The sequence below is a fragment of the Corticium candelabrum genome, chromosome 21 (assembly GCF_963422355.1).
Source record: "Corticium candelabrum chromosome 21, ooCorCand1.1, whole genome shotgun sequence".
In the NCBI taxonomy this organism is placed as follows: Eukaryota; Metazoa; Porifera; class Homoscleromorpha; order Homosclerophorida; family Plakinidae; genus Corticium; species Corticium candelabrum.
Genome location: NC_085105.1, coordinates 820,001 through 846,296, shown reverse-complemented (window position 1 = coordinate 846,296; position 26,296 = coordinate 820,001). Strand labels below are relative to the sequence as shown.

Genomic DNA, 26,296 nt, shown 5'->3' with positions numbered 1-26,296 from the left:
CGACCAACAGATGATTGACGCAGGGGAAGGTTATTAATTAAGTATCATTGAAACTTGCCCACAACAGGGTAAGATTTGTGTATATGTGTAAATTTACCACTTGACAATTGAAACAGCTGTAACTTCTTGGCAGATTGGTGAAAATGTCTTGACTATAACTCAAACAGTTGATTGCCAAGGTGATCATCTTGTTGAGCGTTAACGCATAGAAATGGTGACTGTCGAATTGGCATAAATAGATAGACCATCATTATGACCTTGTTTGTGGTAGTCAGATGGACTATTTTGTTGTGTCTCTTACGCCTCATTTACGATATGACGCTGACGCTCAGCTGAGCATCAAACTTTACAGAGACTGCCTTGACAAAAGTGACATCCATGATGTTGACGGCGATGTTGATGCTGTAGTAGGGTTCATTTCTATTTCAGCATCGGCGTCATATTGTAAACCAGGCTTCACTTGCATTGTTGCTTATCTCTCAATTTTATTGTTTTTGCTTTTGCAGGTGGTTTTAAGTCAAGTAAATCCATTCACTTCAGAGACTATATCAAGAACAGTTATCTGGTCTAAGGAAGGAGATCAGGGCAATCGATGGCACCGAGATTTTGTCAGCGTTAACAGCTCTGTTAGTTACGAACTGTCAGTGGTCGCAAATTTGGGACCTTCATTTCTTTCTGATATGGCGCTTGATGATATTTCACCAACATTAGGTTGTCAGTTGGGAGGTAAACTACTTATTTGCTAAGATGGGTCTTGCTAGTTTAAAATTTGGTTTTGGATTTGCAGCTCCACCTCCTTGTTCTGTTGGGCAGTCAGTTTGCAAAAGTGGTCAGTGTTTATGGAGTTCTTGGTTTTGTGATGGAGATAATGACTGTGGAGACAACTCTGATGAAACCAACTGCAGAGGTTGTGTTGCGTTGATATATATCAGTTGTGTTCCATCATTGCTGTCATTAACCATCTTGTCATTTGGCAGGAGCCAAACAACCAGTTGTTTAAGCATAAATTTCTTAAGTCAATGTGTGACTATCTGTACATCTGCAGGACCACAAAACTTTTAATACTACATTGGAATGTCACTCTTTCGAACACTTGTTAGTTGAATGCATTAGTCAGCTAGTCAGATGGGAGAGATGCCTTGAACTCACCTTAACTAGGCACAAAAAAATTTATGCGTCAAATCATGTCTCAGTTCACAACACATTCTCATGTGCAAGTTTATGATATTGTATTGGTTATTCAGTAGAAAGGGTTTAGGAATTTGTTCCATTACTTCTTGGTTTTAATACAATGTTGCTGCTTTGTAGTTTCTCGAGATTGTGGAATATTTCAGGGAAAGTGTCGGAATGGCACTAGCTGTATTCCATTTACAGTGGTGTGTGATGGAAACAAGGACTGTACAGACGGCGCTGATGAGGCATTCTGTACAAATGGCACTTGCTCTTCACAGCGCATGTTTAGCTGTGCTAAAGGTGGCTGCCTTACTTGGACAAAAGTTTGTGATTTTGTGGAAGACTGTCCTGGAGGATCAGATGAGAATTTAGCCAGTTGCAGTATGACTTCAGTCTTTATCTCTTAGCTTGCAACTGTGTTCCCAGTTTGTGTTTGTAGGTCAGCACAGCACGTACTGCAATTTTGAGACCGGACTTTGCGATTGGTCTAATGTTCAAGGTGGCGATAACTTTGACTGGTGGTCAACTAAGAACGCATTAAACAATTCAGGTGAGTAGATATTTGCATAACTGTTCTTAGTAAACCTTGTCATACTAGTTGGTTATAACAAGACGTGTAGATTATATACAATTAAAGAGAGATGCATGTTGTAAGCAGTGTAATGTGTTTTGTTACATTGTGTTGCTGCTGGTTTGCTTTTTATTGAGATTTAAGATGCTTGGTTATCATGCAAGTGTGGAGCATTACAGACTTGTTATAAATGTATGACACTATTTGCTAATTAAGTGCATGTATTTTGAGGGATTCTACAAGGTTACTTGAGTATCGTCTGCGGTCGTTTAGTGTTTGGTATTGATTTGCTCACCATTGCTCTTAGGCAGTGGCTGTGATCTCGAAACTAGTTTGTGATTTTGTAATGAAAATGAAGTGATCATATTATGTAATAAATAATAATAGCCATTGTTTATGTCAGGATACTTTATGGTGGCCGATCAAACTCACTATAACAGTGGTCAGAAGACTGTTTTGAGGAGTCGAATGTTTGATGTTCCAGCAGCAAGTGGCTGTCAAGTAACGTACTCTTACTATTTGCGTGCTGGTACTGGAAGTAGTCTACAAGTATATGCTGTATCTACTGGACGTTCGAAGATACTTGTTGATACCGCAGTTGGTGGTGTCAGTAAGTGGCAAACTCGAAAGGCAGTTGTTACTACTTCATTCCAATATCAGGTTTGTTGCATACACATGCGGGTTTATAACATGAGCATGTGGCTGTATTTTGTATAGTCAGTTAGTTTTGTTAGCAAACTGTCTAGTGTAGTCAGGTTACTAACATAAGTCTAGGTTGATCAGCTATGTAGGTTAGTAATCACTAGCTGGCAGGCTACTCTGTTTGTTGGGTTTACCTACAGTATACTAAAAGTGAGTTTGTGCAAAAAGCTTTGTTTCTGCAAACCAGTTTTGGGTTATACTTTTGGCAATTTTGGTATTTGTGGATTATACAACACGACAAATCACAGAGGTTTGTGGTACCTGTTAGCTTTCACAGCAAAGGAAGATTGATAACAAAAGTGCATCAACAGCTTGCTCTGTTACATTGTCAATTATGCCACAAAATGCACAACATTTTCTCTTAGTTGTGACACAAATTCTCAGATGTTGGTACTGTAGTGCATGGTGGATGGACATGCATGCACAATTGTATTATTATTGTATAGATTGCTAGGGAAAGGAACATATTTTTATGTTTTTGCTGTATTTGTAGCTTGAATTTGTTGCAACATTGGGAGATTCTGAAGGGGGTGATGTGGGACTTGACAGTATTTCTCAGGGTCCAGGATGTTCACGTAAAGGTCTGCGTGTTATTCTCATTTGTATTGTGTTTTTGTGATATGTATTTGAAACAATTTTTTGTGGTTTGTAGTGCATGTACCTGACTCATCATCTCGTGGTAAGTAGTTGTGTCGGTTAGTTTGTCTGTCTGTGGTTCTCAGTCATGACTCCTTTAGTTTTAGTCTACTCACTTATGTGCTTGCTTTTTGTGTATTTGATTGTATCTACGTAACGTTTAGTGTATAATATGTTATGCATTGTTGCAGTTTTAATCGATGCTGATTGTGATTTTGAGTCAAGTCTTTGTATATGGGAGAATGAGTGGGGTCAAGACTTGAACTGGATTCGCCATCGTGGTCTGACAAACACTGCTGCTAAGAATCCTCAGTACCCAACTGGTCCAACTCATGATCATACACTGTACAGTGACACAGGCTTCTATTTATACATTGACAGCTCTTTGGATGACAATGGTGTTGCTTCAATTACATCTCCGATGCTGCATTACAATACAACTATAAGGCGTCTGACTTTTTGGTATTATATGTATGGTGAAAACGTTAGTTGTCTAGAGGTTGTTTTTCTCTGTGGAGCAAACTTTGAACATGTTGCATGGAAACTATGTGGAAATCAGCAATCTTCATGGAAGCAGGCCCAAGTTGTTACTCCGTCTTTGTGTCTACACTATGGTGTGAAAATCAAAGCAACCACAAATGGTGGAAAGATGGGAGACATAGCAATTGATGACATTAAGTTTGATAGTGAAACCACCGCAGGTATGTCACTTGAATGGTTGAAAATATACATGTTTTTACACCCCAGATGTAGACATTGAATATTCTTTTTGTGGATACTGGATGGCAGTTTGTGTAGTCTCAGGCATGCCATGTTTTCCGTTTGCATTTATGTGAATCGGAAGCTTGAATTGTAAGAATTTTTTGGAAATCATGATTGTAATCACTCTAGTAGATTTATTATAGAACACGTGCTGTCTTGTGAATATCCATATATCTGAACACTGCTAGTGTAGCATTACGTTTGATTTTGTTTTTGTATTACAGACATATTTCGGTACCGGTACTGTAGTAACAGTGACTTGTGATTTTGTCTTTAGCTCCTCCGTGTGGCACTGGCTTTCAGTGTAGAGATTATTGGTGCATAGATGAACACTTTGTTTGTGATTTTCTTCGTCACTGTTCGGATGGTTCAGATGAGCGAGATTGCAGTGAGTTTTAAGCATTACTTTGTATTCATCAACTCAATTGAATCATTTGTTGCAGCAACGAATTGTACTTTTGAAAAGGACATGTGCAACTGGAGGCCAGTACCTGTGTCTGGAGAATATTTTTGGGAAAGAGCGACAGTGTTTGATCATTTAGTTGGTTTGTTTGGCGGGCCAGTTGGTGATCACACAACGCAGCAGACTTCTGGTATGGCTTTATTCAGTTAGTCATAAATATATACAAGTTGCAACTGTTTGCTTCAATTACCCATCTGTCACTAATCGTATGTAATGCTGGCATGTCTTGTGTTGCAGGGTACTTTGCTGCAGCTGATTCGTATCTATCAGCTTTTGACGTGCAAGCTGAATTGCGTTCTAAGCCATTTGGTCGCAGTGGTGATGAATGTGTTATGAAATTTTACTATCATCTTTATGACACAGCAGCCAACTCTCTTGTTGTCTTTGTACGTGGTAGTGGAACAGGAGGGTCACTGGACAGTTACAAGTGGTCATTCCATGACAATTCAAATGACACTGTTTGGCATCTTGCAACTGTCCCAATTGGTCATCATCATGATTTTGAAATTGTCTTTCAAACTCGATCCGGCATTAATTTTGATGGAACCGTTGCAGTTGATGACATAACATTCGAGAACTGTGCTGACGGTATGGCACATCGTGGTGAAGTGACATGTATTAATCGTATTGTCATGTTGTAGATGGGCATGAGAATGAAACATGTGCGAGTGGTCAACTATACTGTTCAACAGGTGAGTGTGTTGACAAAACACACGTTTGCGACTACGGCTTCGACTGTGGAAATCATTCAGACGAATACAACTGTCGTAAGTATTGATATATTACTGTATACAACATATTTAAAACCCAGGTGATTGTAAAGATGGTCTATGACACATTTTATAATGATGAACAGGTACACAGTAGTAGCCATGGGCAGACTAGATGTTTGGGGTAACAGTGTAGACAGTTGCATTTCTTGCTACCATGGTAGCAAGAAATAGGTGTGTTGTTTTATTGCTACGCCTTGTTTTGTCAATCAAACGTTTTGCTACATGTAATCTTCGAATATGCTGGATACTACTACTGGCTATTAGTTTGTCACATGATGTAACTTGTTGTATGTTGTAATACGTACATTGAGACTTCAGAAGGGCTGCTAGTATCTTGATGTGTGTGTGTGTGGGCATTGTGTGTGTGTGTGTGTGTGTGTGTGTGTGTGTGTGTGTGTGTGTGTGTGTGTGTGTGTATGTGTGCCGTTTCCTGACATTTCCTGATGTTTAAAAGAGGTAGATACCGTGATGTTTGCAAAAAGTCAAGTGTGTGTGTGTGTGTGTGTGTGTGTGTGTGTGTGTGTGTGTGTGTGTGTGTGTGTGTGTGTGTGTGTGTGTTAAAATATTTTCAGTGTATGATTTTGTTGTACATTACAGCTATTGTCAGTGGTCGATGTGCATTTGACAATAGTGACAGTTGTGGATGGCGCAACAATGCTAGAGATTCTACATATCTATGGTATATTGCTCAAGGTAGCACACCAAGCATTGGCACAGGACCTAGCACAGACAAGACAACTGGCACAGAAAATGGTTACTATGCATACATAGAGACATCAGGTGTTGAACCTGGAGGAGTGTACCGTCTGGTTAGCCCTTGGTATCCACCAACATCAGACAACTCATGCTATTTTACATTTTGGTATCACATGTTTGGAGATCACATTACTACCTTATCAGTAAGTCTTCTAGATATGTTGCCGAACTTGCATGAATTTGTTGTTGATGTTTAGCTTTATGTGGAGAGTTCATCTTCGCTGATTCCTCGACAACTCATTTGGAGTAAGAAAGGCAAGCAAGGGAATGCTTGGCTTCGAGGCGAGGTTGTTGACATCACAGCAGCTGTGAGATGGCGATTTGTATTTGAGTCGATGAGTGGAGAAAGTTGGCGTGGCGACATTGCAGTTGATGGTCTATCACCTTCTTTGGGTTGTCAAACAGGAAGTGAGTTAGTGTCCTGATTCTTGTGATGATAGTTAACGTGTTGATTGATCATCATATTATACAACTCTACCTTACAAATTTCTTAGGATGTTTTGATGTGGATAATGACCTTGCAAATGTCATCTGATGTTTATGGCATTGTACAGCATGATAATCTTTTAAAGAGTCTGTTGTGTTCACATGTACACAAGGCTAGACTTGACATGCATCTGTTAGAGTGTGTGATTGTTGGTGTTTGCAGCTGCTCCTGCGTGTGAACCTGGCTACTCGCAGTGTTCTCGCTTTGGTGAATGTCTTCCACGTCGATGGTTCTGCGATGGTGTAGTTGACTGCAATGATGGAAGTGATGAGAATAACTGCCCTGATCTTCGAACTTCACCATGTTGGGCATACATGACGGAGTGTGCAACACAAAAACTTACTTCAGATCCTCCTTGTTACTGGAATGATTGGTGGTGTGATGGCACCAGTGACTGCACAGACAAGAGTGATGAGCAAGGCTGCTCTGGTGAGTTGTTGGTAGTGTGTAGATGTATATATATATATATATATATATGCTCTTGTATTCATACGATTGTTCTACTAGTCTCAACTTCTATTTCAAATTCTGGAAAGACGTATCCATGTGTGTATTTTGCGATCATCTTATTTCTAATTATTCGTTTTCTAGTGGAATTGTTTCATTGTAGTAAATTTTATGTGTACGTTTGAGAAGGATGAATGCTATTGGATGGAGAGTCACAGTGATGATGCTGACTGGCAGAGAATCCGTGGACCGACTCGATCAAATTTGACTGGTCCACAGGTGGATCATACTCTTGGGACAGAGGCAGGTTAGATCGACATGTTCCTAGTTACTTGTTGATGTAGTACAACTGTTTGTACGTTTGACGATTGTATTGACCAATGCATTTGTTAGTACACGAGACTTGTATTGGAGTAATGCACATCGGCATTTTAATACTGTGTTTCAATACTTGACCTGCTGTGTTTATTCAGGCTACTACTTGTACATGGAAGGTAACCGACTTTTACACAACAGTGTTGTGAGGTTGCGAAGTCCTAGATATGAAGCAGCTGGCTGGAATTGCTCGCTAACGTTTGCTTACCACATGTATGGCTCAGGAGTTGGCACATTAGAGGTTCTAGTGACCAGTGCTTCTAATGGAGTGACCACTGCACCTAAACAGAAATGGTTGCAAAGAGGAGATCAAGGCAACCAGTGGTATGTAGGCAGAGTAGCACTAAGCGATGCAGCACTGAGTGGACCGTATCGAGTGATTTTCAAAGCGACTCGTGGAACAAACACAAAATCAGACATTGCACTGGACGACATCGCGTTTGCTAACTGTGACCCTGATTTGCCTCATCCAGATTGTGATCGGTATGACGACTACCAATGCAGTGATAGCAGTTGTATTTCTCGCGAGGATTTATGTGACTTTGTGGAAGATTGTGCCGGTGGTGGTGATGAACTTCCTGTCGAGTGTGGTAAGCATTGACATATCCATTGACAGTAATAGGAAATAGTTAAAATACTATTGTTGTTTTGTTTGTCAGTTATGTGTACATTATAACTTACATACTGTATGTGTGGTGTGGTGTGTGAGTATTTTTGTACATCCATGTTAGCTGTATGGAAGACATATAGAGTACTGTATATTTGAGGAATTTGACACGGACTGGTGGTACCCTATACCCTCTTTGTGGTCGTGTCGTCTAAACGTCTGTACTGCTGTCACATCATTTTGACTAGACTACTGTTGTGTTAATTTTTTTTAATTTATACTTTGTCCAGTCAGTGAGATGATTAAGTTGATCAAGTTGTAGCCATAGAAATAGATAAAGGTATTGATATAGATTTTAAAGACCTGCTTGACTGATATATTGGACAAATGTCTTTTTCTGTTCATGTCACGATTCTTTTCACTATTAATTATCAAGGCTTCTGTCACTTGTGTGTGTATTTGCAGTTAGTGCATGTTACCCTTATGCTTAATTTTGCTTGCAGGTTTTAAGTAGTTGTAACAAGTTATTGATGAGTTCTGTTGTGCTGTGTTGGTTAGCCAAAGTGTATGGTCGATGTGATTTTGAGAGTTCGATGTGTGATTGGACCAACATCCATGGAGATGACTTCAACTGGTTACCAAAAGGGGGTCAAACACCGTCATCTAATACAGGTCCTGTTGCAGATCACACAACAGGAGCGAGTCATGGTAAGGTTTGCAGCTGCTGTCGGCTACATTAGTATTAGTGGTTGACTGACTAATTACTTGATAGTATGTTGTTGACTCGTTACGTCGAGGTACTAGTAGTCAAGCTGACGTGGTGGTTGCTTGTAGAGACAGGGAGGGAGGAGAGAGGGAGGGAGGGAAGGAGGAAGGAGGAAGGGGAGTTTAGTGATGGACACGAAAGACAGACACATAAACAAACAAACAACAGAAGTTATTTCTGATCTGTAGAAATATATGAGGAATACATTTAGGGACAATATAAAAGCGAACGACAGAACACAAAACATTAGAAGGATGCAAATTACAATGATGAAATACGTGACTTAGTCAATTATTTGTATAGGTCGGTACCTCTTTATTGAAGCGAGTGATCCTCGACAGCCAGGTGATACAGCCAGGCTGCAGAGTGCTGTCTATGCTGCTCCACATATTAAAGGCAACTGTACCGCTCGCTTTTTCTACCACATGCTTGGGTCACAGATTGGACAACTAACATTATATGTTGTGGAGAATGGACAGCAAGAGAGAGCTATATGGAGCAAGAAGGGAAGTCAATCCAGCACATGGCAGAAAGCAGTTGTTCCTTTCCAAACTGATTTTAATTTTACGGCAAGTTTGTGTGTTGTTACATTTGCTTTCTATTTGTAATAGAAATTTGGTGTAGTTTATTTTGGAAGCAGTTGTGAATGGTAGTGGAGGAGACATTGCATTTGATGACTTCTCTCTTGGTTCCCTGTGTGGTCGTCCTTGTGAGTTTTGTGATACTGATAATGTTAGTGAAGAAATAACAATTTGATTTTTGTAGTAACTGAAGTATCAATCGAACGTAAGTTGTTTGGTATTTACTCTGTTGTAAGATTGTCTGTTCTCTGTGTGGTTAAGACGGTCTGTGTGGGAAAGGCGGGATGGGAAAGTTATAGGTAGAACAGACAAACATGTTTTGTTACATCAATACAGTATACTGTATGTAATATGCTGTAGCAAGTGTTGACGTAATGGGCATTATGATGGCAGACTTTGGGTTGGGTGTGTGCGAAACGTGTTGGGCCAGGAGGCAATAGTGCAGACACAGTGACCTGTCTTATTACTTGCGTACATGTAGCTTGTGCAAAATTGTATTGCAGGAAAACGCTGAAGACATAATGCATAATGAAATATGCAGAGTTGAACATGCCAGGTAGAGGAAGGGCATCTTAAAGAGAGACCAGAAAATGATACATGGATAGTGTAGATCAATATATTTTGCATCATGAACACATCAATATGTTTTGCGTTATGAACACATGGAAACCATTGCGGTGAAATTCGTTGTGCACTTTTGTACAGGTGGTAGCTACCAGTTTGTTAGCACCGCACCGCTACATACGTGGTTGCACATGGTGTATGTGTCAGTTGATGGTAAACACCGTACTGCTTGCTTCTATGGCATTTACAAATTGCATGTACATGTAAGGATAGTGTTGTTGTGATTCTGTTGAATATGTGAAAACTTGACTTTTATGTCACCGGCAGCTACCTTGTATAGGCATTTTGGGTCAATGGCCACTGGACTGCCTTTCACTTGCTTGTTTGTCGTTGTATACATTTCATTGTCGTCATTAAATGATTGTCATTTAATTTTTCCTTTAGCTGTGTTGACTCCCAACTGTGACTTTGAGCATGACTGTTCTGGTTGGCAACATTCAATACATGATGTTGGTGCATTGTGGATGCGACATCAAGGATACACATCGTCGATAGTCACTGGTCCACGTAGTGACCACACGTTTATGAACTCATCTGGTCATTACCTTTACATTGAAGCCAGTTCTGCAAGTTTGCAAATCGCCAGCTTTGTTAGCCCACTCATGACCTTCAGTCCTCTAAATCGGAAAATATCTTTTTGGTACTTTATGTTTGGACGGTCTATTGGATGTCTTCAGTTAAGTGCTTTATGCAAGCAAAGAGGAGATTCTTCAGTATTGTGGATGAAGTGTGAAAACCAAGGCTTTATTTGGCGGCGTGCAGTGGTTGACTTGTTTCTTCCTGCATGTGGACAGTTGGAGCTTCACTTCACTGGGGCTCTTGCGCGTGGTTTTCAAGGAGACATTGCAATTGATGATATTGAGTTTAATACAACTTTTGATGGTAAGCTTTTTTATGTTCTTTGTTGTGTTGTTGTGGTGATGGCTTGTGTTTCGTAGTTCCAACGTGTCCAACTGCTGGGCAGTTTGCATGTAACAATCGTAAATGTATCAAGCAGAGCCAGATGTGTGATTTTAATGATGACTGTGGTGACAACTCAGATGAAACTGTTTGCTGTACGTCAACTGTGCGTGTGTGTGCACATGTGGGTGTGTGGGCGTGTGTACTGTGCATGCCTTTCCATTCTTCTGCATTGTTTTGTACAACAGATTATTGTTCTTGTTGAGTAGTGTGCACTGCAGTCTCTATATTTTTGTTGCCGTTTTTTGCAACTTTTGTGTTTGCTTTCAGCAACTAATTGCACGTTTGAGAATGGCATGTGCAATTGGTACCCAGCTGTTGATTCTAACTATGAGTGGAGACAGCAGCAAGGACCAATTCCAGGTAACGTGAATGGCCCTGATGTGGATCACACTTTTGGGACAAAACTAGGCAAGTCTTTTCGGTTAGTCTTAAGTTTGTTGTTTGACATTGCGTTGTGTGCGTGATGTTTAGGTTTCTACATGTACACTGAACATAGGACTGCATTTGTGTTTGATGAACAAGTTGCATATCTTGAGTCTACTGTCTTTTCTCGACTTAGTCAAGGATGTCAGTTGGTGTTTTGGTATCACTTGCATGGCATAGACTTTGGGACGTTGGTGGTTCAAGTGAAGAGCACAACAGGCAGATTTACTTTGTGGCATGCGTCTAACAGCACTGGTAGGGGCTGGAAGCAAGCTGTCGTGAACATTGGTTTACAACACCAAGTGAAGGTTGAGATAAGTGCCTCTTATGATGCAACAGCTGTAAACAACTATGTTGCAATTGATGACATCATGCTGAGCAACTGCGAAGCACGTATGTGTGATGGTTGTTGTGATTACAGTGTAATATGTTGCTGTCTGTGTGTATGTGCGTGTGTGTGTGTGTGTGCATGTGTGTGTGCATGTGTGTTCCTGCCTTATTCTGTTTTCCCCGTAGCTGTACCAACAGCATGTGCCAAGGGCCAGTACACATGCAGTAATGACTACTGCATCTCGGACGACTTATTTTGCGACTTCAACAATGACTGCGGCGATTCATCAGATGAAATCAATTGTCGTAAGCTTGATCATCTGCAAGCTTTATTGTAGCAAAGCAAAATCTGGATGTATTCCTTATAGCTGCAACTGACTGCTCATTTGAAAGTGGTACATGTGGTTGGTTTGTAGACAGTGCACTTGACAGTCAGTGGTATTTAAGCAGTGGACTGACTCCATCAGTATTTACAGGTCCTAGACGTGATCATACGTATGGCAACAGCACAGGTATTGAGTTACAGGATTCATGCTTTGGGGCTATTGACATTGTGTGAATTGCAGGTCATTACCTTCATATTGAAGCAAGTGGAGGTACGGCTGGCGATCGAGCTGTTATTTCATTGCGAAACATTTTTGGACATGTTGAGACGAACGGGAAATGCTCTATTCGTTTCTGGTATCACATGTATGGTGATAGTAAAGCAGCGCTACAGGTTGGTAGATAGAGAGTAGCTACATGTTGCTGTAGTGTAGAATATATCGTGTCTTCCAGGTGTACTTGAAGAATGCAGATACAGACAAAAGGTCTCGACTTTTGGAGATTACTGGAGTCAACAGTCCGGTGTGGAAGCGAGCATCTGTTCCAATTTACAGCAATGTTCCCTTTTATGTTGAATTGGAAGGAATTCGTGGTTCAACGTACAGATCTGATGTTGCCATCGATGATATTTCATTTACTGCTGGTTGCTTTGGTAAGTGGTGTGGTACTATGTTTAGTAGTAATACTATAATTATACTATGAGGTTGTGTGTGTGTGTGGTGTGTGTGTGTGGTGTGTGTGTGTGTGTGTGTGTGTGTGTGTGTGTGTGTGTGTGTGTGTGTGTGTGTGTGTGTGTGTGTGTGTGTGTGTGTGTGTGTGTGTGTGTGTGTGTGTGTGTGAAGAGAGAGAGAGGCAGGCAGTTACAGACAATTGTACACAGATGGGCAGGTGGGTGGAGTCTGGATGACATTGTATGGCAGGTAGATAGAGCTGTAAATGGTCTAAGGAATGGTAAAGAAAATGCTGATGTATAACGTACCTGTTAGGTCCTCCAGTTCCTCGTCAGTGCCAACAGTGGCAGTTCAGGTGTGATAACCTCCACTGCATCTCAAAGCGTTGGGTATGTGATGGTGTTGATGATTGCGGTGATCACAGTGATGAAGATTCTTTTGGATCTGGAATCAACTGTGGTAGGCATAGTACACTACTTCGATCTCATAATTTGTGACTTTGTCATTTTTATTATTGTAGCCTTGCCTAGTTCGTTTCCATCGTTTGGTAAGTCAGTATATTGTACAATGCTTTGCACCTTTCATCAACTATAAATCATTGTGAAAGTTTAATTCATCACTGTTGGTACTGCACTGATATTTGCTTGTAGTATTTGTTGGTTTGCACACATGTGACCAAGATGTACTTCAAGTTTTGATTAATTACTGAGAGCGGAAGCGCTATGGTACAGTCTATAACGCTGGCGTAAACGATGGTACGACTCAACGATGACTTGCCATGCCTCTGCGCATGTGCTCATTGTCACAAGAGCAGATGCCACCAATTAATTATCTAGTGTTGCATAGTGTTGCTATGTTAACAACACAACTAAGTTAATTGGACATATCTTGGCATGTGTGTCTAGTGATGTCCACATGACCTTGTATCTAATGATGTATTTGGATCCTTGTGCATCTTACTACGTTAGTAAGCTCACAGCCAAGGGGTAGGTAGCACTATCTTCATTAAGAAAAGTTAACAAATGACTGGTAAGAACACAGAAATAGTTTTGTGACACATTCTAGTTTATTTAGTTTTTTGAAATCTTGTAACTGCTTTCTATTTGATGATTGAGTTTTTGTATGTAACTAATGTGTGAAATTATATTGGTAAGATAGTTTTGTACACTTGTAATTGTGTGTTATAGGACATACTGGTGACTGTGATTTCGAATCAGGCTACTGCACATGGAAAAATGATTTTCCAACTGAACTTGTCTGGATTTTACAATCTGGATCAACGCCTAGTTCTTTCACAGGCCCACAAGTTGACCACACAATAGGAACTAGCATGGGTATTACGAGAGCAGCCAACCACCTTGTGTTGTGAGTATGAATGTTTTTGTGCTTCAGGTCATTATATCTATATTGAGACAAGTTCAGCATTTGAAGGCAGTTATGCTCGCTTGATCTCACAAGTACAGTCAGCAGCAGATCAATTTCTTGGATGTCGGTTGGATTTCTATTATCATATGTATGGGGGTGACATTGGCAGCCTGGCTGTTGCAATTCAGAGACATGACAACTCACCACTGGAGGTAAATGATTGTTTATATTTGGGTGCTTTTACAATTACATTTTGAATGTCTTGTTTAGATTTTGTGGACTAAGTCTGGTAACCAAGGATTGACATGGATTAAAGGGTCAGTTAGTTTGACTGTTGAGCAGAGCTACAGAGTGGTGTTTCAAGCAACTGCTGGCTCGTCTTTTGCTGGTGATATTGCATTGGATGATGTGCAGTTCAATGATTGTGGGCCAGGTTGTGTATACACACAGATGGAAGATTGGGAGGCTTTGTGGTTGATTGGCTGTTGATGTTTTGTGATAGGACCAATTGCCGAGGAGCCTCCTACATTGGAGCCTGGTAAGTGTTGTGTGTACACATGGTGTGTGTGTGTGTGTGTGTGTGTGTGTGTGTGTGTGTGTGTGTGTGTGTGAGTGAGTGAGTGAGTGAGTGAGTGAGTGAGTGAGTGCGCGTGTGTGTATGTGCTTGTGTGCATGCACACAATTTATATTACTAATGAGTGTGTTTTTATACAAGGTGTAGGTTTTGGAGATTGCTATTTCAATTCCTGCCACTGTTGTTGGGGCAACTCTTACTATTCTGACAATTTTGATTGGTCATTTGGAACCATAGCTAACTCTGTAATTAATGCAACAACTGATGGCAGCAACAGTGCAAAAGGCAAGTTACAAAATGTCAAGTCATGTTTTGTTACACTTGTGATCCAATAGAAGTTGATTTATGGAAAAGGGCAGATGGGAAGCACTTGCTTGTTATTATGAAATCATTAATTAACATACAACATGTAACTGTAAATAGTGTATTATATCATGTCTTCGTAAGACATGATTATGCTAAAGTGTACAGTTACCGTATTCTCTGGATATGAAAAACGCCATCCAATATGTCACTGCTACACTTGCTGTGCCATATCTATCATGAGCATCTACGTTTGTATATCTATACAGCAGGGACAGTCCAACACTACATTTTTTACAATAGGTTTTTAGTTAATATCTATATGTCTGTCTGTTTGTCTTTCAGTCTGTCTTTCAATCGGTCTGTCTGTCTATATGGTATGTCTGTTTGTCTGTCTGTCTGTCTGTCTGTAAATCATGGTGATTTAGATAGATTATTTGATTTTGACATTCAAAGTCAAGTCCATTAGTTAATGACTTTGTTGTGTGCAAGGACTGATTTGTATTTAAAAATTCCTAGCATATGTACAAGTAGAATCTGTATGAGAATAGATTATGTCTGTCTGTCTGTCTGCCTGTCTGTCTAAAACGAAGAACAGTAGGAGAGTAGAACTTTTAGTACTGCAGCAAGTGATGTAAGTAGTGACGTTTGATGACAATAAAACAAACCTGTCTGTCTGTCTGTCTGTCTGCCTGTCTGTCTGTCTGTCTGTCTGCATGCATCATCTGTGTGAGGCATTCTGCCTATTGTCTTGTCTAGGAATGGTGTATTGTAATTACACCACAGATTGTGTTTTGTGTTGAATGCTGGTATGAAATGATAAATGATATCAAGAGCATGGCTATGACTGAGCTCGTTTCAGAAGGCTACGTACACATAAATGCTTGCTATGAGAAGAACTCTGCTGATGGTATTGCAAACGACTTGAGAAGCTGCATGTTTGCGTGCATGTTTCTGTATGTGCATAGGCTAAATTGGAAGTTTATTTGCATAAAGTAAATTAGATTAGAAGAATATAAGCTGATGTGTACCAACAGTGCTCTTGTGGGTCTAGATGAGTTAACAACTGATACTTTTGGTTGTTTCTAGGTGGATTTATGTACTTGAAGGACCAGCACGAACAGGATGTATCAGACTTTGCTCATCTTGAGAGCAAATTGATGCGTGTCCCAAAAAAGTCTGGTGAATGCACACTCAGTTTCAAGCTCTATTCTAATAAAGTATCAGCTCCTCGCCGTATCTTCAACACTCGAATAACTGTGAACAAGCGTCGTGTGGATACATTTGGAGGAAGCTTTAGGGTCACAGAAATTGTCAATCGACAGAGAAATTGGATGTCTGTAGAACCAATTGATCTCTATTCTTCTAATACAGCTGGAAGTCACTTTCGAGTTGTAATTGCTGCACAACGTCAGGCAGGAAACACAGAAGTTCAAACGGCTATAGATGACTTGAAGTTCTCTGATGGTTGCACACAGTATTTCGTTCGTAAGTGATATTAATAGTTGTTTGGCATTAATTGTTGTTAGTAGGGTTGCTCTGGTTTAGATTCTGGGACGTGTTTTAACAACTACGATGTTTGTTCACGTTCTCGTATGTGCAGTTTCTCATTTACTCTTGTTTAAATGAGGCACGAATTCTCTTGTTATTATGTAGCGTTTCCTGATTTTCCTGCTGGAAACACTACAGTTGGGAACTGTGCGTTTGAAGGTGATTCTTGTGGCTGGCAGCTGTCACAGGGTACTGGTGGATCAACTTGGAATACCATGTCAATGCGAGATATCACTGGCTATCCGGACAACACCGTGCCAAGTCAAGATGCATCAGGCAGTGAAGATGGTAAGTTTGATGTGATAGGAGACTTCATACATTTTGAATATTTTTTAGAGCCAAATGTAGTGCATGTGTAAGGTGGGTAGCCTGTGTAGTGCTGTGTCTTCTCCATGTCTTTACTGACTAATATCTGGCGACTTCTTTCAGTAGCAGCTACCAGTATTGACAAATGTCTCAATTTGCTCCTGCTGATGTGCCTGTTGAAACTAATATGTGTTGATGACCATACATGCTGATACTCCTTTTGTGCACGCACACACACACACACACACACACACACACACACACACACACGCACACACACACACACACACCAGTAGAGATAAGACATATAGGTACAGATTTGCTTTCTTGGCTTTATGCTGTAGAGCTCCATTGGTTATGACAGTAAGTAATGTGAATTTATTGTGGTTTGTCAAGGAAACTAATTTTCATTTCAGGTCAAGTGATTTTCATACCAGCACAAGGGGATTCTTTCTGGGCACTGATGGAGAGTCCTCATGTGGTTTCTGCTGCAGCATCAAGCAGGAAGAGAAGTCCAAACAGATGTGAAATAACCTTTTCCTACATTTTGTACAGCAACGGTACAACATTGTTATTGGAATTGTATGAGAGAGGAGGTGGCACAGTCAGGAAGATATGGAATGCTTCATCTTCTTCAAGCATTCCAGTAAACTGGAAGCAGGCAACTGCAGCAGCAACCCTCCAGTCTAATTTTCGAGTAGATTTTGTCGCTCGGCAAGAAGGAACTGCCAGTGGCAAAACTGGATACTTTGCAGTTGATCAGGTCTCCTTCTCAGGTTGTCATTTCTCAGGTTAGTTGTGGATTGTGATTGCTGTGATTTGAATCTTTGTGTACACTGTGATATCATGTTGTAAACTAGATTATGATGTGTCGTACTGTATTCGCTCGTAATAACACCCTGAGCGTATAGACAAGAAACACTTTTTCTGGGCATATACTAGGCATGGGCATATTTTGGTCCCTGTTGTGTACATGGTCGCAATATGCTGTCGTTTGGGCAGTCATCATCTAAACTCTCGAAGACAGAAATACCAGAAATGCCCGTTTGCAAGATCAAAGGTACATGGTATTTGCATTCAGCATTAGCATACACACAGAAACTAAACACAAGCACGTCAACAGCATCAGTATCAGTAATTGCAACGAAGAAATGACTTTAGCGGTAGGCATTTTCACTCAACATTGACACCAGCTCATCAAATGCACGCAGACAAAGACATGTTCTGCAGACACCATTTGTTTATTCTGCGCATGCATATACATCCTGCGCGTACACTTGGGTATGTGCGTATACTTGGGTATGGGCGTTTTTCGTGTTGAAAGTTCTGACCTGCTGCACAGGGGCATATAGACAGGCATGGACGTTATTTCAGTATGGGCGTTATTACGGGCGAATACGGTATGGTGTGCAGGCTTTACATTTGAAGAATTATCTTTAACAACAGGTGTTGTTTAGAAATGTTGAAATCTTGAATCTATATATATAAAGGAGAGGTGTCTGTCTGTCTGTCTGTCTGTCTGTGTGTCCGTCTGTTGGAGCGTTTCTCAAAGACGACGAGTCCGATCTCGGCTGAATTTGGCTTGCGCACGCCGAATTCATTCCGGTCGAAAGTGAGACTGTGCTCGTCTTTCTGACTTCTCCCACGACGACGCTGCCATTTCCCGCCGATCGCACTCGCTTCTGCTCGCGCGCGAATATCTCCGGAACGGCGCATTGTATCTCCACCAAATTTAGACTGCCCGTTCCCGACGTCGGACGGTACGCGCCGAGCCTGTCATTTATTGCGACGGTACGCGCCGAGCGTGTCGTTTATTGCGGGCGACGCCGAGAAACGGAAGATATTTTTGCTGATATCCGGGTCTTGAAAAAATACACCCACAGTCGTTTGCCAGTCTACGACCGTCGAAGAGCTGCTGTATTTGATGCACCTGTTCCCCAAAACACAAGCAACGTCTTCGAAGAGACGACGTTCAGCGGGACTGTCGAAATTGGCCTCACAAGCCAGGCTCTTCCGCACAGTTGCTGAGCTAACCGCACGTGAATCACACGAGGAGGAGGAGCTTTTACCGGACTTGCTTCAGTGCGAGAAGAGCCTGGTCGCTTTTGAGAACGTCATAGTGACGTGGGACCCCCGATCCGGTTTCATAGCTTGCATAAGGCTAATTCGATTTCCTAAAGAGCTCGTTAATGTAATTGCGCTGGTACATGAAGCAGAGAGGTAGCCTCCGCGGAGAGCGCGTGAACACGAAATCCAGTGAAGCTGTTGATGGACAAAGTGCTGGTGAATAATGAGCGTAGGAATGGCCTACATGGGACTGGTCCACTGAACCTACACTCTCCAGCAACGTTTCTTTCTACTGAACTCATCTGCAGGTTTGCGCGAATTGAAACCGACGTAGAACTGTTCACCACTCTTGCGCGTCTACTCTGACATCTAGAGTCTGGGGGAAGTGGTGTGAGAACTGCCGGCCCAGTTTCACTCAATGGTTTATGAAAACAGTGGCCTAGAGCTTGGTGACCTCTCCACGTCATGATCAGATTGGCGTGTATTGCTAGCGCAGTCTATGTGACGGTACTTTCGACTCAGCAAGCAGCACTTTTGTATGATATTGACTGTCCTCACGGTGAACTGGAAACATCTAGGCATGGGAAAACAGCAGTGCAGTGGACCTACCATGTTCAGGAAGTGTAGAGTTGACTTGTAGTTGCACGTGTACTACGTACGACTTGTTTCAATGCACGGACTCTGACTGCTACATATATACACTAACTGCGTACAATGAGTTCATTTCTCAAACTACCGTGCTGCAGATCTAGATTCGGCGGTGTGCTGTTGGCGAAACTGAATGCTGAAAAGGAGTCGTGACACTGCAGAATATTACATGGCTGAGCTGTCTACATACGTACTAGAAGCGAACGATGATGTCAACTACGTACTTCGTGCAAAACAAGCAAGTGCGTGAAGCGATGTCGCGTGTTCTCAACTTTCATACCTACATGCTTACCTAATAGAATTAGCTTTATCAAGCTATGAAACCGGATCGGAGGTTCCACGTCACTATGATGTTCTCGAAAGCGACCAGGCTCCTCTCGCGTTGGAGCAATTCCAGTAAAAGCTCCTCCTCGTTGTGTTATTCACGTGCGGTTAGCTCAGCGACTGCACGGAAGAGCCTGGCTTGCGAGACTATGTCGAAATGACGAGAGTCGGTATGAGTCGTGACTTTGTTAGATACAGGGAACGGATTATCCGGGTGAGTACTGCATGTGACTTCCAGTTCTGCTCTGATGGATTCGTCTAACTGCACGTGACTTCATTTCGGACAGTGCAATATCCGGGAGTGCTATATGATTCGTCTAACTGCACGTGACTTTATTTCATTCAACGGGACAGTGCAATATCCGGGAGTGCTATACGATTGCAAGTGTATACGCGACATTTTTATTCACTGCAATCATTCATGGCCAGCATCACCTATGATACTATCAAACGCATTTTTAGATACTTTCTGCTATAATCTCTACCTATAGAGGCAACCTGTCTCTCCTCCACTTCCGTGTTGTATTGGCTCTATGACAAACGTGTGTGTCAACTGCAGCGCTATGAAGTGGAAAGGAGAAGCACCTGGCATATGTTTTCCCCCCGGGCGAAGCCGGGCATTGGAGCTTGTCATTGATATTTGTACTCACCATCTATACTTTATTGTTGGTCTCAGTACAATACATTAACACTTGTCAGTCGTAAAGACGTATTTTGATTAATGTGTGTAACATCATCTATAATGCCTTGTAGCTATTTAACAGACAACTATAGTGTGCAATAGCCAGTGAGGGTTAAGATGTGGTGTGTTTTCAAAGGTACTACTCATTGATTATTTGGGCCACATGCACGCAGATCTCTTATTACATTGTAGTTAGTTAGAGACATGTAGTCTACACACAAGTTCTGTTTGAGTGTTACACTTCGTTTGTCTGTTTTTTTCCAGTAAACTTGCTCATTGTAGTCACATGTTTGGTTAAGGGAACTCACTTGTATGTTTTTCAGAGACACCTGTTGACTCAAGTTCCTACAATTACAGAGGTGACAGTTTAACAACTGTTGTTTTGTCTATGTCTGCATGGTTTGTTCTTTTTTTAGCATTAACGACTGGCTGTGCTGATGGTGGCAGAGAAGGATTCATACAAAGTACACTAATTGCTGGTTGCAGTGGCAAGTGGTTTGGGTATGCCAGTCTGGCGCAAGCTTCAACTGGTGTACCTTGTGGAGGTGACTTTCCCAGTGATTCACTCAGGCAGATGTGTAGAAGTCCGGCTGATCTTTGTGATACAAAGAATGGCTGGCGTTTGTGTGGTAGTCTGGGAAGCGTAAGGGACATAACTGATCGTACGAGTGCATCTGCTTGTTACACTGCTGGCTATGGTCGCTTCTCTGCAGCTATTGACAACTGCAATACAGTGAATGCGTGTCAGAAGCCAAATTTTGGCATGAAGTATGGCTGTAGCCAATACAAAGCATCATGTGATGCACCGTTTTGCTGTGGAGTTGGCTGCACTGGCACAAGTGCATGCAATGGAGGTGTTTTTCCTGGTCAGACGTTCTCTGTACCAAATCTAATGTCACATGAAGGATGCTCTCACATTACGTCAGCTCAGGCTGATGGCGTCTTATGCTGTTGTATGTAGTGTATATAGCTCTATTAGCATGTTATGTATTATAATAATATTGTTTTGTTTTTTGTTGTTAGATGATCCGATGCCAACTTCTCCTCCTTCAAGTAAGGTCGTTGGTGATTGTATGATAAACTTTGTTTGAAGTGTTTGTTGTCTTGTGTTGTGTACAGTGTTTTGCAAGACATGCACATTTGAGACCAATATGTGTGATTGGTCTTTTGTGAATGGAGGAGCTTCTTGGAAACGAGCAAAAGGAGCTATTGCTCCTCCTGGTACTCCAAGGTTTGACCACACTATTGGCAGTCAGAAAGGTACGAGTTAAGTTTCTGATAAATCTCCATGCTAGATAGACAACAAGCATGATGATTACAATGTGATGTTGTGTGTGCAAACATGAAAGTCTTCATAAGGTTGATATCTGTTAACGTTGTGTTGTTGTTGTTGTGCTGTGTGTGTGTTTGCATGTGTGTGTGTGTGTGTGTGTGTGTGTGTGTGTGTGTGTGTGTGTGTGTGTGTGTGTGTGTACATTGGTATTTGTTCTGCTATTTAGTTTACTTGTTTGTCTATTTTCATTCCCAGTTTGTTTGTCTTGTTGTGCTTCTTATATCTGTTTGTCTGTCTTCGTTGTTATCGTAAATGTAGTTGTCATTCTGTGTGTTTACTTATTCTTTCTTGTTACTGTCACACTTTGTTTCTTTTGTAGTTTGGGGATGTTTTGTCTTTCATGTAGTTGTGATCATTAGTGTGTCTGTTGCTCTTTCTTGTAGCTGGTAGTTTTCAGTTCAATCTGCATGTGGTTAGTGTGTCACTTGTTAGTGTATTTTAGCTATCAGTTTGTCTGTTTGGCAAGTAGTCTTGTTTTTCTGCCTGAATTCTGTCTTCAGCATGCAGTGAAATCTGTACTGACGTAATTACTCAATGTTGTCTGCAGGATCTTACATCTATTTGAGTGCTGGAAGGTCTACGGGACAAGCTATTATGGAAAGTGGCTGGATTTACCCATCAGCAGAAAACTGCAGTCACTGTAGCTTGCAGTTGTATTACAACATTTTCAGTCAAGCATCCCTGCCAAGCTCTCTAGAAGTGCATTTTTCATCACCATTATTGGAAAAGCAGCTGTGGTCTGTAACAGCCTCTAGTGCTCATTCTCAAAAATGGCAAGTGGCCATCATTGAGTTGAACGTTTCTTCAACTGTACAGAGGTTCAAGATTGTGATATCAGGCATTCAAGGAGATCAGGGTAATGACATTTCTCTCGATGACATCTCCTTTCTGCCGTGTAAAGGTCTGCAGTTTGTCAATGATTTGTGTTGTTTGTATGGTTGTGTGAGTTGTGCATTGCCTTTTTGTGCTTTTTGAAGTTCCAACTGCTACAGCTTCAACTGCTACAGCTTCAACCGCTACACTGTCAACCACTACACCGTCAACCACTACACCGTCAACCACTACACCGTCAACCACTACACCTTCAACCACTACACCTTCAACCACTACACTTTCAACTACTACAATTTCAACCACTAAAGCGTCAACTGCAACTCCAACAAAAAGTACTACAAAAACCAAAACTCCTACAGTATTTACAACTATCATGTCATCACAATATGTGACGTCAAAATCTACTCCTGCAAGTAAATTTGTCATGATTTCTGCATGTTACTACTAATAATTTAGGCAACTACGTGTTTTCAATACGAAGCATGTTGACATGAATATCTGTTGCAGATACTTGCAGTCTTTATATGCATTTTGAAATCAGACCACATTTTTTCGTTTCAGGTCCAGACTGCACAGGATATTGTAAGAATGAAGGTACATGTGTTGTTCGGTCGAATACACGCACATGCAGGTAATCAGAATTAATTATATGATAGACAGTTTGTAGGTTGACGTTTGATGTTTACTTGCAGCTGTTTGATTCATTATTCTGGTGATCGATGTGAAACTGCTCTAGATCTTCCAGTTGTTACTGGGAGACCTCACGAAGGGAAAAGCGATAGCAATGGTAGATGGTTGAAAGTTTATAAGATTGTTCATTGATTTGCTGTTTGTTTACAGCTGGAAGGGACGCGGGTATTGCCGTTGCTGTCATTGCTTTGGTTATCATCGTTATTGTTGTTGTTGTTGTGCTTGTGATCTTGTGGAGGAGGAAGCATCAGAGTTACGCTGTAAACAAACAACAGCCAGGAGGAGATGTAGGAATCAGTAATCCCGTGTATGGTTATACTGAGAGTCAAGCGGGTAATCAAAATCAATATGATGTAGCGGACTTTACTGCAGATGTGAGTGCAGAAATTTAGATGTGAAGCAGCAATGTGTGTGTGTGTGTGTGTGTGTGTGTGTGTGTGTGTGTGTGTGTGTGTGTGTGTGTGTGTGTGTGTGTGTGTGTGTGTGTGTGTGATTGTTTGATCATTTGTTTATATGTTTGTTTGTTTATGTCATTGTACATAATTTGTTTGCCTGTCTCTGTGCTTGTCTGTTTGTGTGTCTTTTATCTGCTTGTCTGTCTGTCTGTCTTTTATGTGTGTATCTGGCTGTTTGTCTGTTTCAGAGTCTCTGCTTTCAGTGTCTACACTCTCTCTATTTCGTTATCTTGAGCTAGAAATAATACCAATTGACAGATATTTGTGATTTGTGTGCAGTCTTCGAAAAGAGAAAGAGAAGCTGCAGCTGTAAGTGCCACCGTAGGATTGCCATAAAATCAATGTATTTCAAAGAAATAACGTATGCTTGCAGAGTACTGATGAAAACAACATGAAAGATCCGTATGACTTCATGGACATGCAGTCAGATTCAGCAAGTGACAAAGGTCTAGTCGTGTAAGGGGACTGAGTTCACAGACGTCTTTCTTGATAAATTCTTGATCAGTAGCTGGTAGTTGTTGGAGAGCTGTTGTCATTTAATTAGCAAGCTTAGCAGACAGAAGCTGCATTTATGCTCGTCATTTTATGTGCAAGTTTTAGTTCCAGATCCTTGGTACTGTTTCAGTTAAAAAAGAGTAAACATGTGATCAAGTTACAGAAGTGATTGATGGATTAGTGTAGTGAATTGAAAACAAAACGTTAGAGGTTGCATATGCTGTTTGTGTACGTTGTGGTATGCTACTGCTATTTGTCACATGTAGGGAGACTTTTTTAAATTGACTAATAAAACTAGTTATTAAGATAAACTACTGGAATACTGAAAACTTGACATGCAGTAAGCTTATTGTGGTGACACTCTACCATAAATTGCATTCAGAATTTGGCCAAAAAGTGGAAATATGGGATTGGTAGCATGGTACCTAGGACCCTCTCTAGCTAATGATGCAAACAATGTACAATGATCGAGAGTTGTGGTAAGGTTTAGACTCATGCGCATTTCAAGGCACAACACACACACACACACACACACACACACACACACACACACACACACACACACACACACACACACACACCAGTTGATAGGTCATTTTGTAAATGATTATGGGACTATTGGTCAAGAACACGCCTATGACACACCCATTATTCATAGCTTCATCTATTTTTATAGTCTTGCTCAACTAGCCCCTCCCCTTTTTAACTCCCGTGGCGGAAGTCAAAAGAGGGAGGGGATAGCTGCCCGAGACCACAAAAAAGGCAAACGGTAATGACCCCAGCCACATGGCTGGGTTTCTGTGCACTAACCAGGAGCTATGGGCCTTGCTAAGCAATCTCCTGGAGCCTGGCCACGCCATCTGTGGTGTGAGCACCCAAAGTCCCACCCGGACCCCAGTGGCTGATGGACTTTGTCGCAGTCGGAGGCCTTTGCCACCCCAGTCATTTATGCTCTAGCTCGCCATCACTGTGACCTGGAACTTGAAATGCTGCAAGGTCCCGGATGTTTCCGTTCTTCAAACGCACTAAGCACAGCACACACCTAATCTCTAGCCACACACACACACACACACACACACACACACACACACACACACACACACACACACACACCACGTCTCGTCTAGTCGGTCAGTTTTAACCCGAATGAATTTTGTGTCGCACAGTTAATTTGATTTGTCATCAAAAGAATGCATCGTCACTACTATGCTTACACGTGATCTGTCCGACCAATCATATCACGGTCTACGACGGTCTGTATGTGGACGCGATGCCGGCGAGTGAAGCATGTTTGACACTGCTGCTGCTTCTGTCTCTCTATTCGCACAACGTCGAGGGCGACCAGAGTAAGAAAGAGCAACCATAATGAGCATGAGCGTCAGCCTTCACATTCACACACTTGTCTCACTTACTTGTGTGGGAGTGTGTACTGGTGTGATGGATTGTAGATGCAGGAGTGAGTAGCTTGCAACTCTTACTGATAACTCATTGTGCGAGTAGCATTGTTGTGTTACCGGAAGTGAACGGATGGTTAACTATGCATACGTCTACAGTGTACTGTAGTGTGTACAGCAGGCTTGTGCTGATAGTTATGAGTTGTGTGTTATGATTTGCATGAATGTCAATACAGTAGGCCCTAGGCGCATTTGTACGATTTAGATTTAAATCAATAACTACTTAAGGCTGCGGTGGGACCAAAAATGCGTTTAGAATCTCATTTTCGAGTAAACTGATCTTTCAGTAGGTTGTTTGGTAGATTGCTCGTTTTGTGTTGTATTGCATGACTTTGAGAGATGTGTTTCAACGTTTAGCTTGCATCTAGCTAGTTCAGAATACGCCATCGTTTCCAGTGTTGACTAAATCCGTTGGTGAGATCACATTAGTTTGTTTAGATGGGTGTTTTATAGAGATCCGGATGTAAATGACATAATTAATGTCCTCACTGCCAACCAACATCAATACAACACACGGTAATGATGGCTGACAACCTGCCTAGTAGTGGGTCCTCTTCAGAGTCGTGCATGTCAATGCCTAGGTCCAATGCAGAGCAACCTGAACAAGAACACTCTTGACTAATTAGTGCTTCCCCCATGACTGTATTTGCTGTTGACCACGAATCTAGGCCATATCTGTCATTGTTCCAGCAAGTAGATAGCTGCATTGTCTTGCACACAAGTTCAGCTATTGCTAGTTTGCATCCCATTCCCAGGTAATGGTGACACTAAAAAATGAGAC

General features: G+C 41.5%; 2 protein-coding genes across 3 annotated transcripts in view; both read left to right on the top strand.

Moving 5' to 3' along the window:
• The window catches only part of LOC134196936 (MAM and LDL-receptor class A domain-containing protein 2-like), a 32,737-nt gene extending 8,460 nt beyond the window's left edge, over window positions 1-24,277 (top strand). Inside the window, exons 18-69 of one of the 2 annotated variants that reach the window (XM_062666159.1) lie at window positions 507-726; window positions 788-907; window positions 1,309-1,554; window positions 1,613-1,723; window positions 2,148-2,404; window positions 2,940-3,027; window positions 3,099-3,125; window positions 3,274-3,783; window positions 4,122-4,232; window positions 4,288-4,437; window positions 4,545-4,895; window positions 4,949-5,074; window positions 5,678-5,979; window positions 6,034-6,244; window positions 6,486-6,752; window positions 6,831-6,869; window positions 6,934-7,077; window positions 7,244-7,735; window positions 8,311-8,460; window positions 8,822-9,087; window positions 9,143-9,227; window positions 9,284-9,304; window positions 10,108-10,605; window positions 10,662-10,778; window positions 10,954-11,094; window positions 11,158-11,502; window positions 11,626-11,745; window positions 11,808-11,951; window positions 12,006-12,157; window positions 12,217-12,415; window positions 12,750-12,893; window positions 12,955-12,981; window positions 13,622-13,768; window positions 13,827-14,011; window positions 14,070-14,232; window positions 14,302-14,337; window positions 14,515-14,658; window positions 15,766-16,164; window positions 16,225-16,269; window positions 16,333-16,515; window positions 16,950-17,324; window positions 20,578-20,613; window positions 20,671-21,207; window positions 21,278-21,307; window positions 21,374-21,514; window positions 22,135-22,488; window positions 22,565-22,834; window positions 22,983-23,052; window positions 23,114-23,208; window positions 23,262-23,485; window positions 23,846-23,875; window positions 23,940-24,277. In XM_062666159.1, coding sequence (XP_062522143.1) covers window positions 507-726; window positions 788-907; window positions 1,309-1,554; window positions 1,613-1,723; window positions 2,148-2,404; window positions 2,940-3,027; window positions 3,099-3,125; window positions 3,274-3,783; window positions 4,122-4,232; window positions 4,288-4,437; window positions 4,545-4,895; window positions 4,949-5,074; window positions 5,678-5,979; window positions 6,034-6,244; window positions 6,486-6,752; window positions 6,831-6,869; window positions 6,934-7,077; window positions 7,244-7,735; window positions 8,311-8,460; window positions 8,822-9,087; window positions 9,143-9,227; window positions 9,284-9,304; window positions 10,108-10,605; window positions 10,662-10,778; window positions 10,954-11,094; window positions 11,158-11,502; window positions 11,626-11,745; window positions 11,808-11,951; window positions 12,006-12,157; window positions 12,217-12,415; window positions 12,750-12,893; window positions 12,955-12,981; window positions 13,622-13,768; window positions 13,827-14,011; window positions 14,070-14,232; window positions 14,302-14,337; window positions 14,515-14,658; window positions 15,766-16,164; window positions 16,225-16,269; window positions 16,333-16,515; window positions 16,950-17,324; window positions 20,578-20,613; window positions 20,671-21,207; window positions 21,278-21,307; window positions 21,374-21,514; window positions 22,135-22,488; window positions 22,565-22,834; window positions 22,983-23,052; window positions 23,114-23,208; window positions 23,262-23,485; window positions 23,846-23,875; window positions 23,940-24,026 — 9,732 coding nt within the window. In that variant the 3' untranslated portion in view covers window positions 24,027-24,277. Of the gene's footprint in view, window positions 1-506; window positions 727-787; window positions 908-1,308; window positions 1,555-1,612; window positions 1,724-2,147; window positions 2,405-2,939; window positions 3,028-3,098; window positions 3,126-3,273; window positions 3,784-4,121; window positions 4,233-4,287; window positions 4,438-4,544; window positions 4,896-4,948; window positions 5,075-5,677; window positions 5,980-6,033; window positions 6,245-6,485; window positions 6,753-6,830; window positions 6,870-6,933; window positions 7,078-7,243; window positions 7,736-8,310; window positions 8,461-8,821; window positions 9,088-9,142; window positions 9,228-9,283; window positions 9,305-10,107; window positions 10,606-10,661; window positions 10,779-10,953; window positions 11,095-11,157; window positions 11,503-11,625; window positions 11,746-11,807; window positions 11,952-12,005; window positions 12,158-12,216; window positions 12,416-12,749; window positions 12,894-12,954; window positions 12,982-13,621; window positions 13,769-13,826; window positions 14,012-14,069; window positions 14,233-14,301; window positions 14,338-14,514; window positions 14,659-15,765; window positions 16,165-16,224; window positions 16,270-16,332; window positions 16,516-16,949; window positions 17,325-20,577; window positions 20,614-20,670; window positions 21,208-21,277; window positions 21,308-21,373; window positions 21,515-22,134; window positions 22,489-22,564; window positions 22,835-22,982; window positions 23,053-23,113; window positions 23,209-23,261; window positions 23,486-23,754; window positions 23,876-23,939 lie in introns of those variants that run through there. The other variant, XM_062666160.1, reaches the window with a different exon arrangement.
• Window positions 24,278-25,299: 1,022 nt separating this feature from the next.
• LOC134196792 (sushi, nidogen and EGF-like domain-containing protein 1) overlaps window positions 25,300-26,296 on the top strand; it is a 5,332-nt gene continuing 4,335 nt past the window's right edge. The window contains exon 1 of the mRNA XM_062666012.1: window positions 25,300-25,407. Within this exon, the coding sequence (XP_062521996.1) occupies window positions 25,332-25,407 (76 nt within the window). The 5' untranslated portion in view covers window positions 25,300-25,331. The remainder of the gene's footprint in view (window positions 25,408-26,296) is intronic.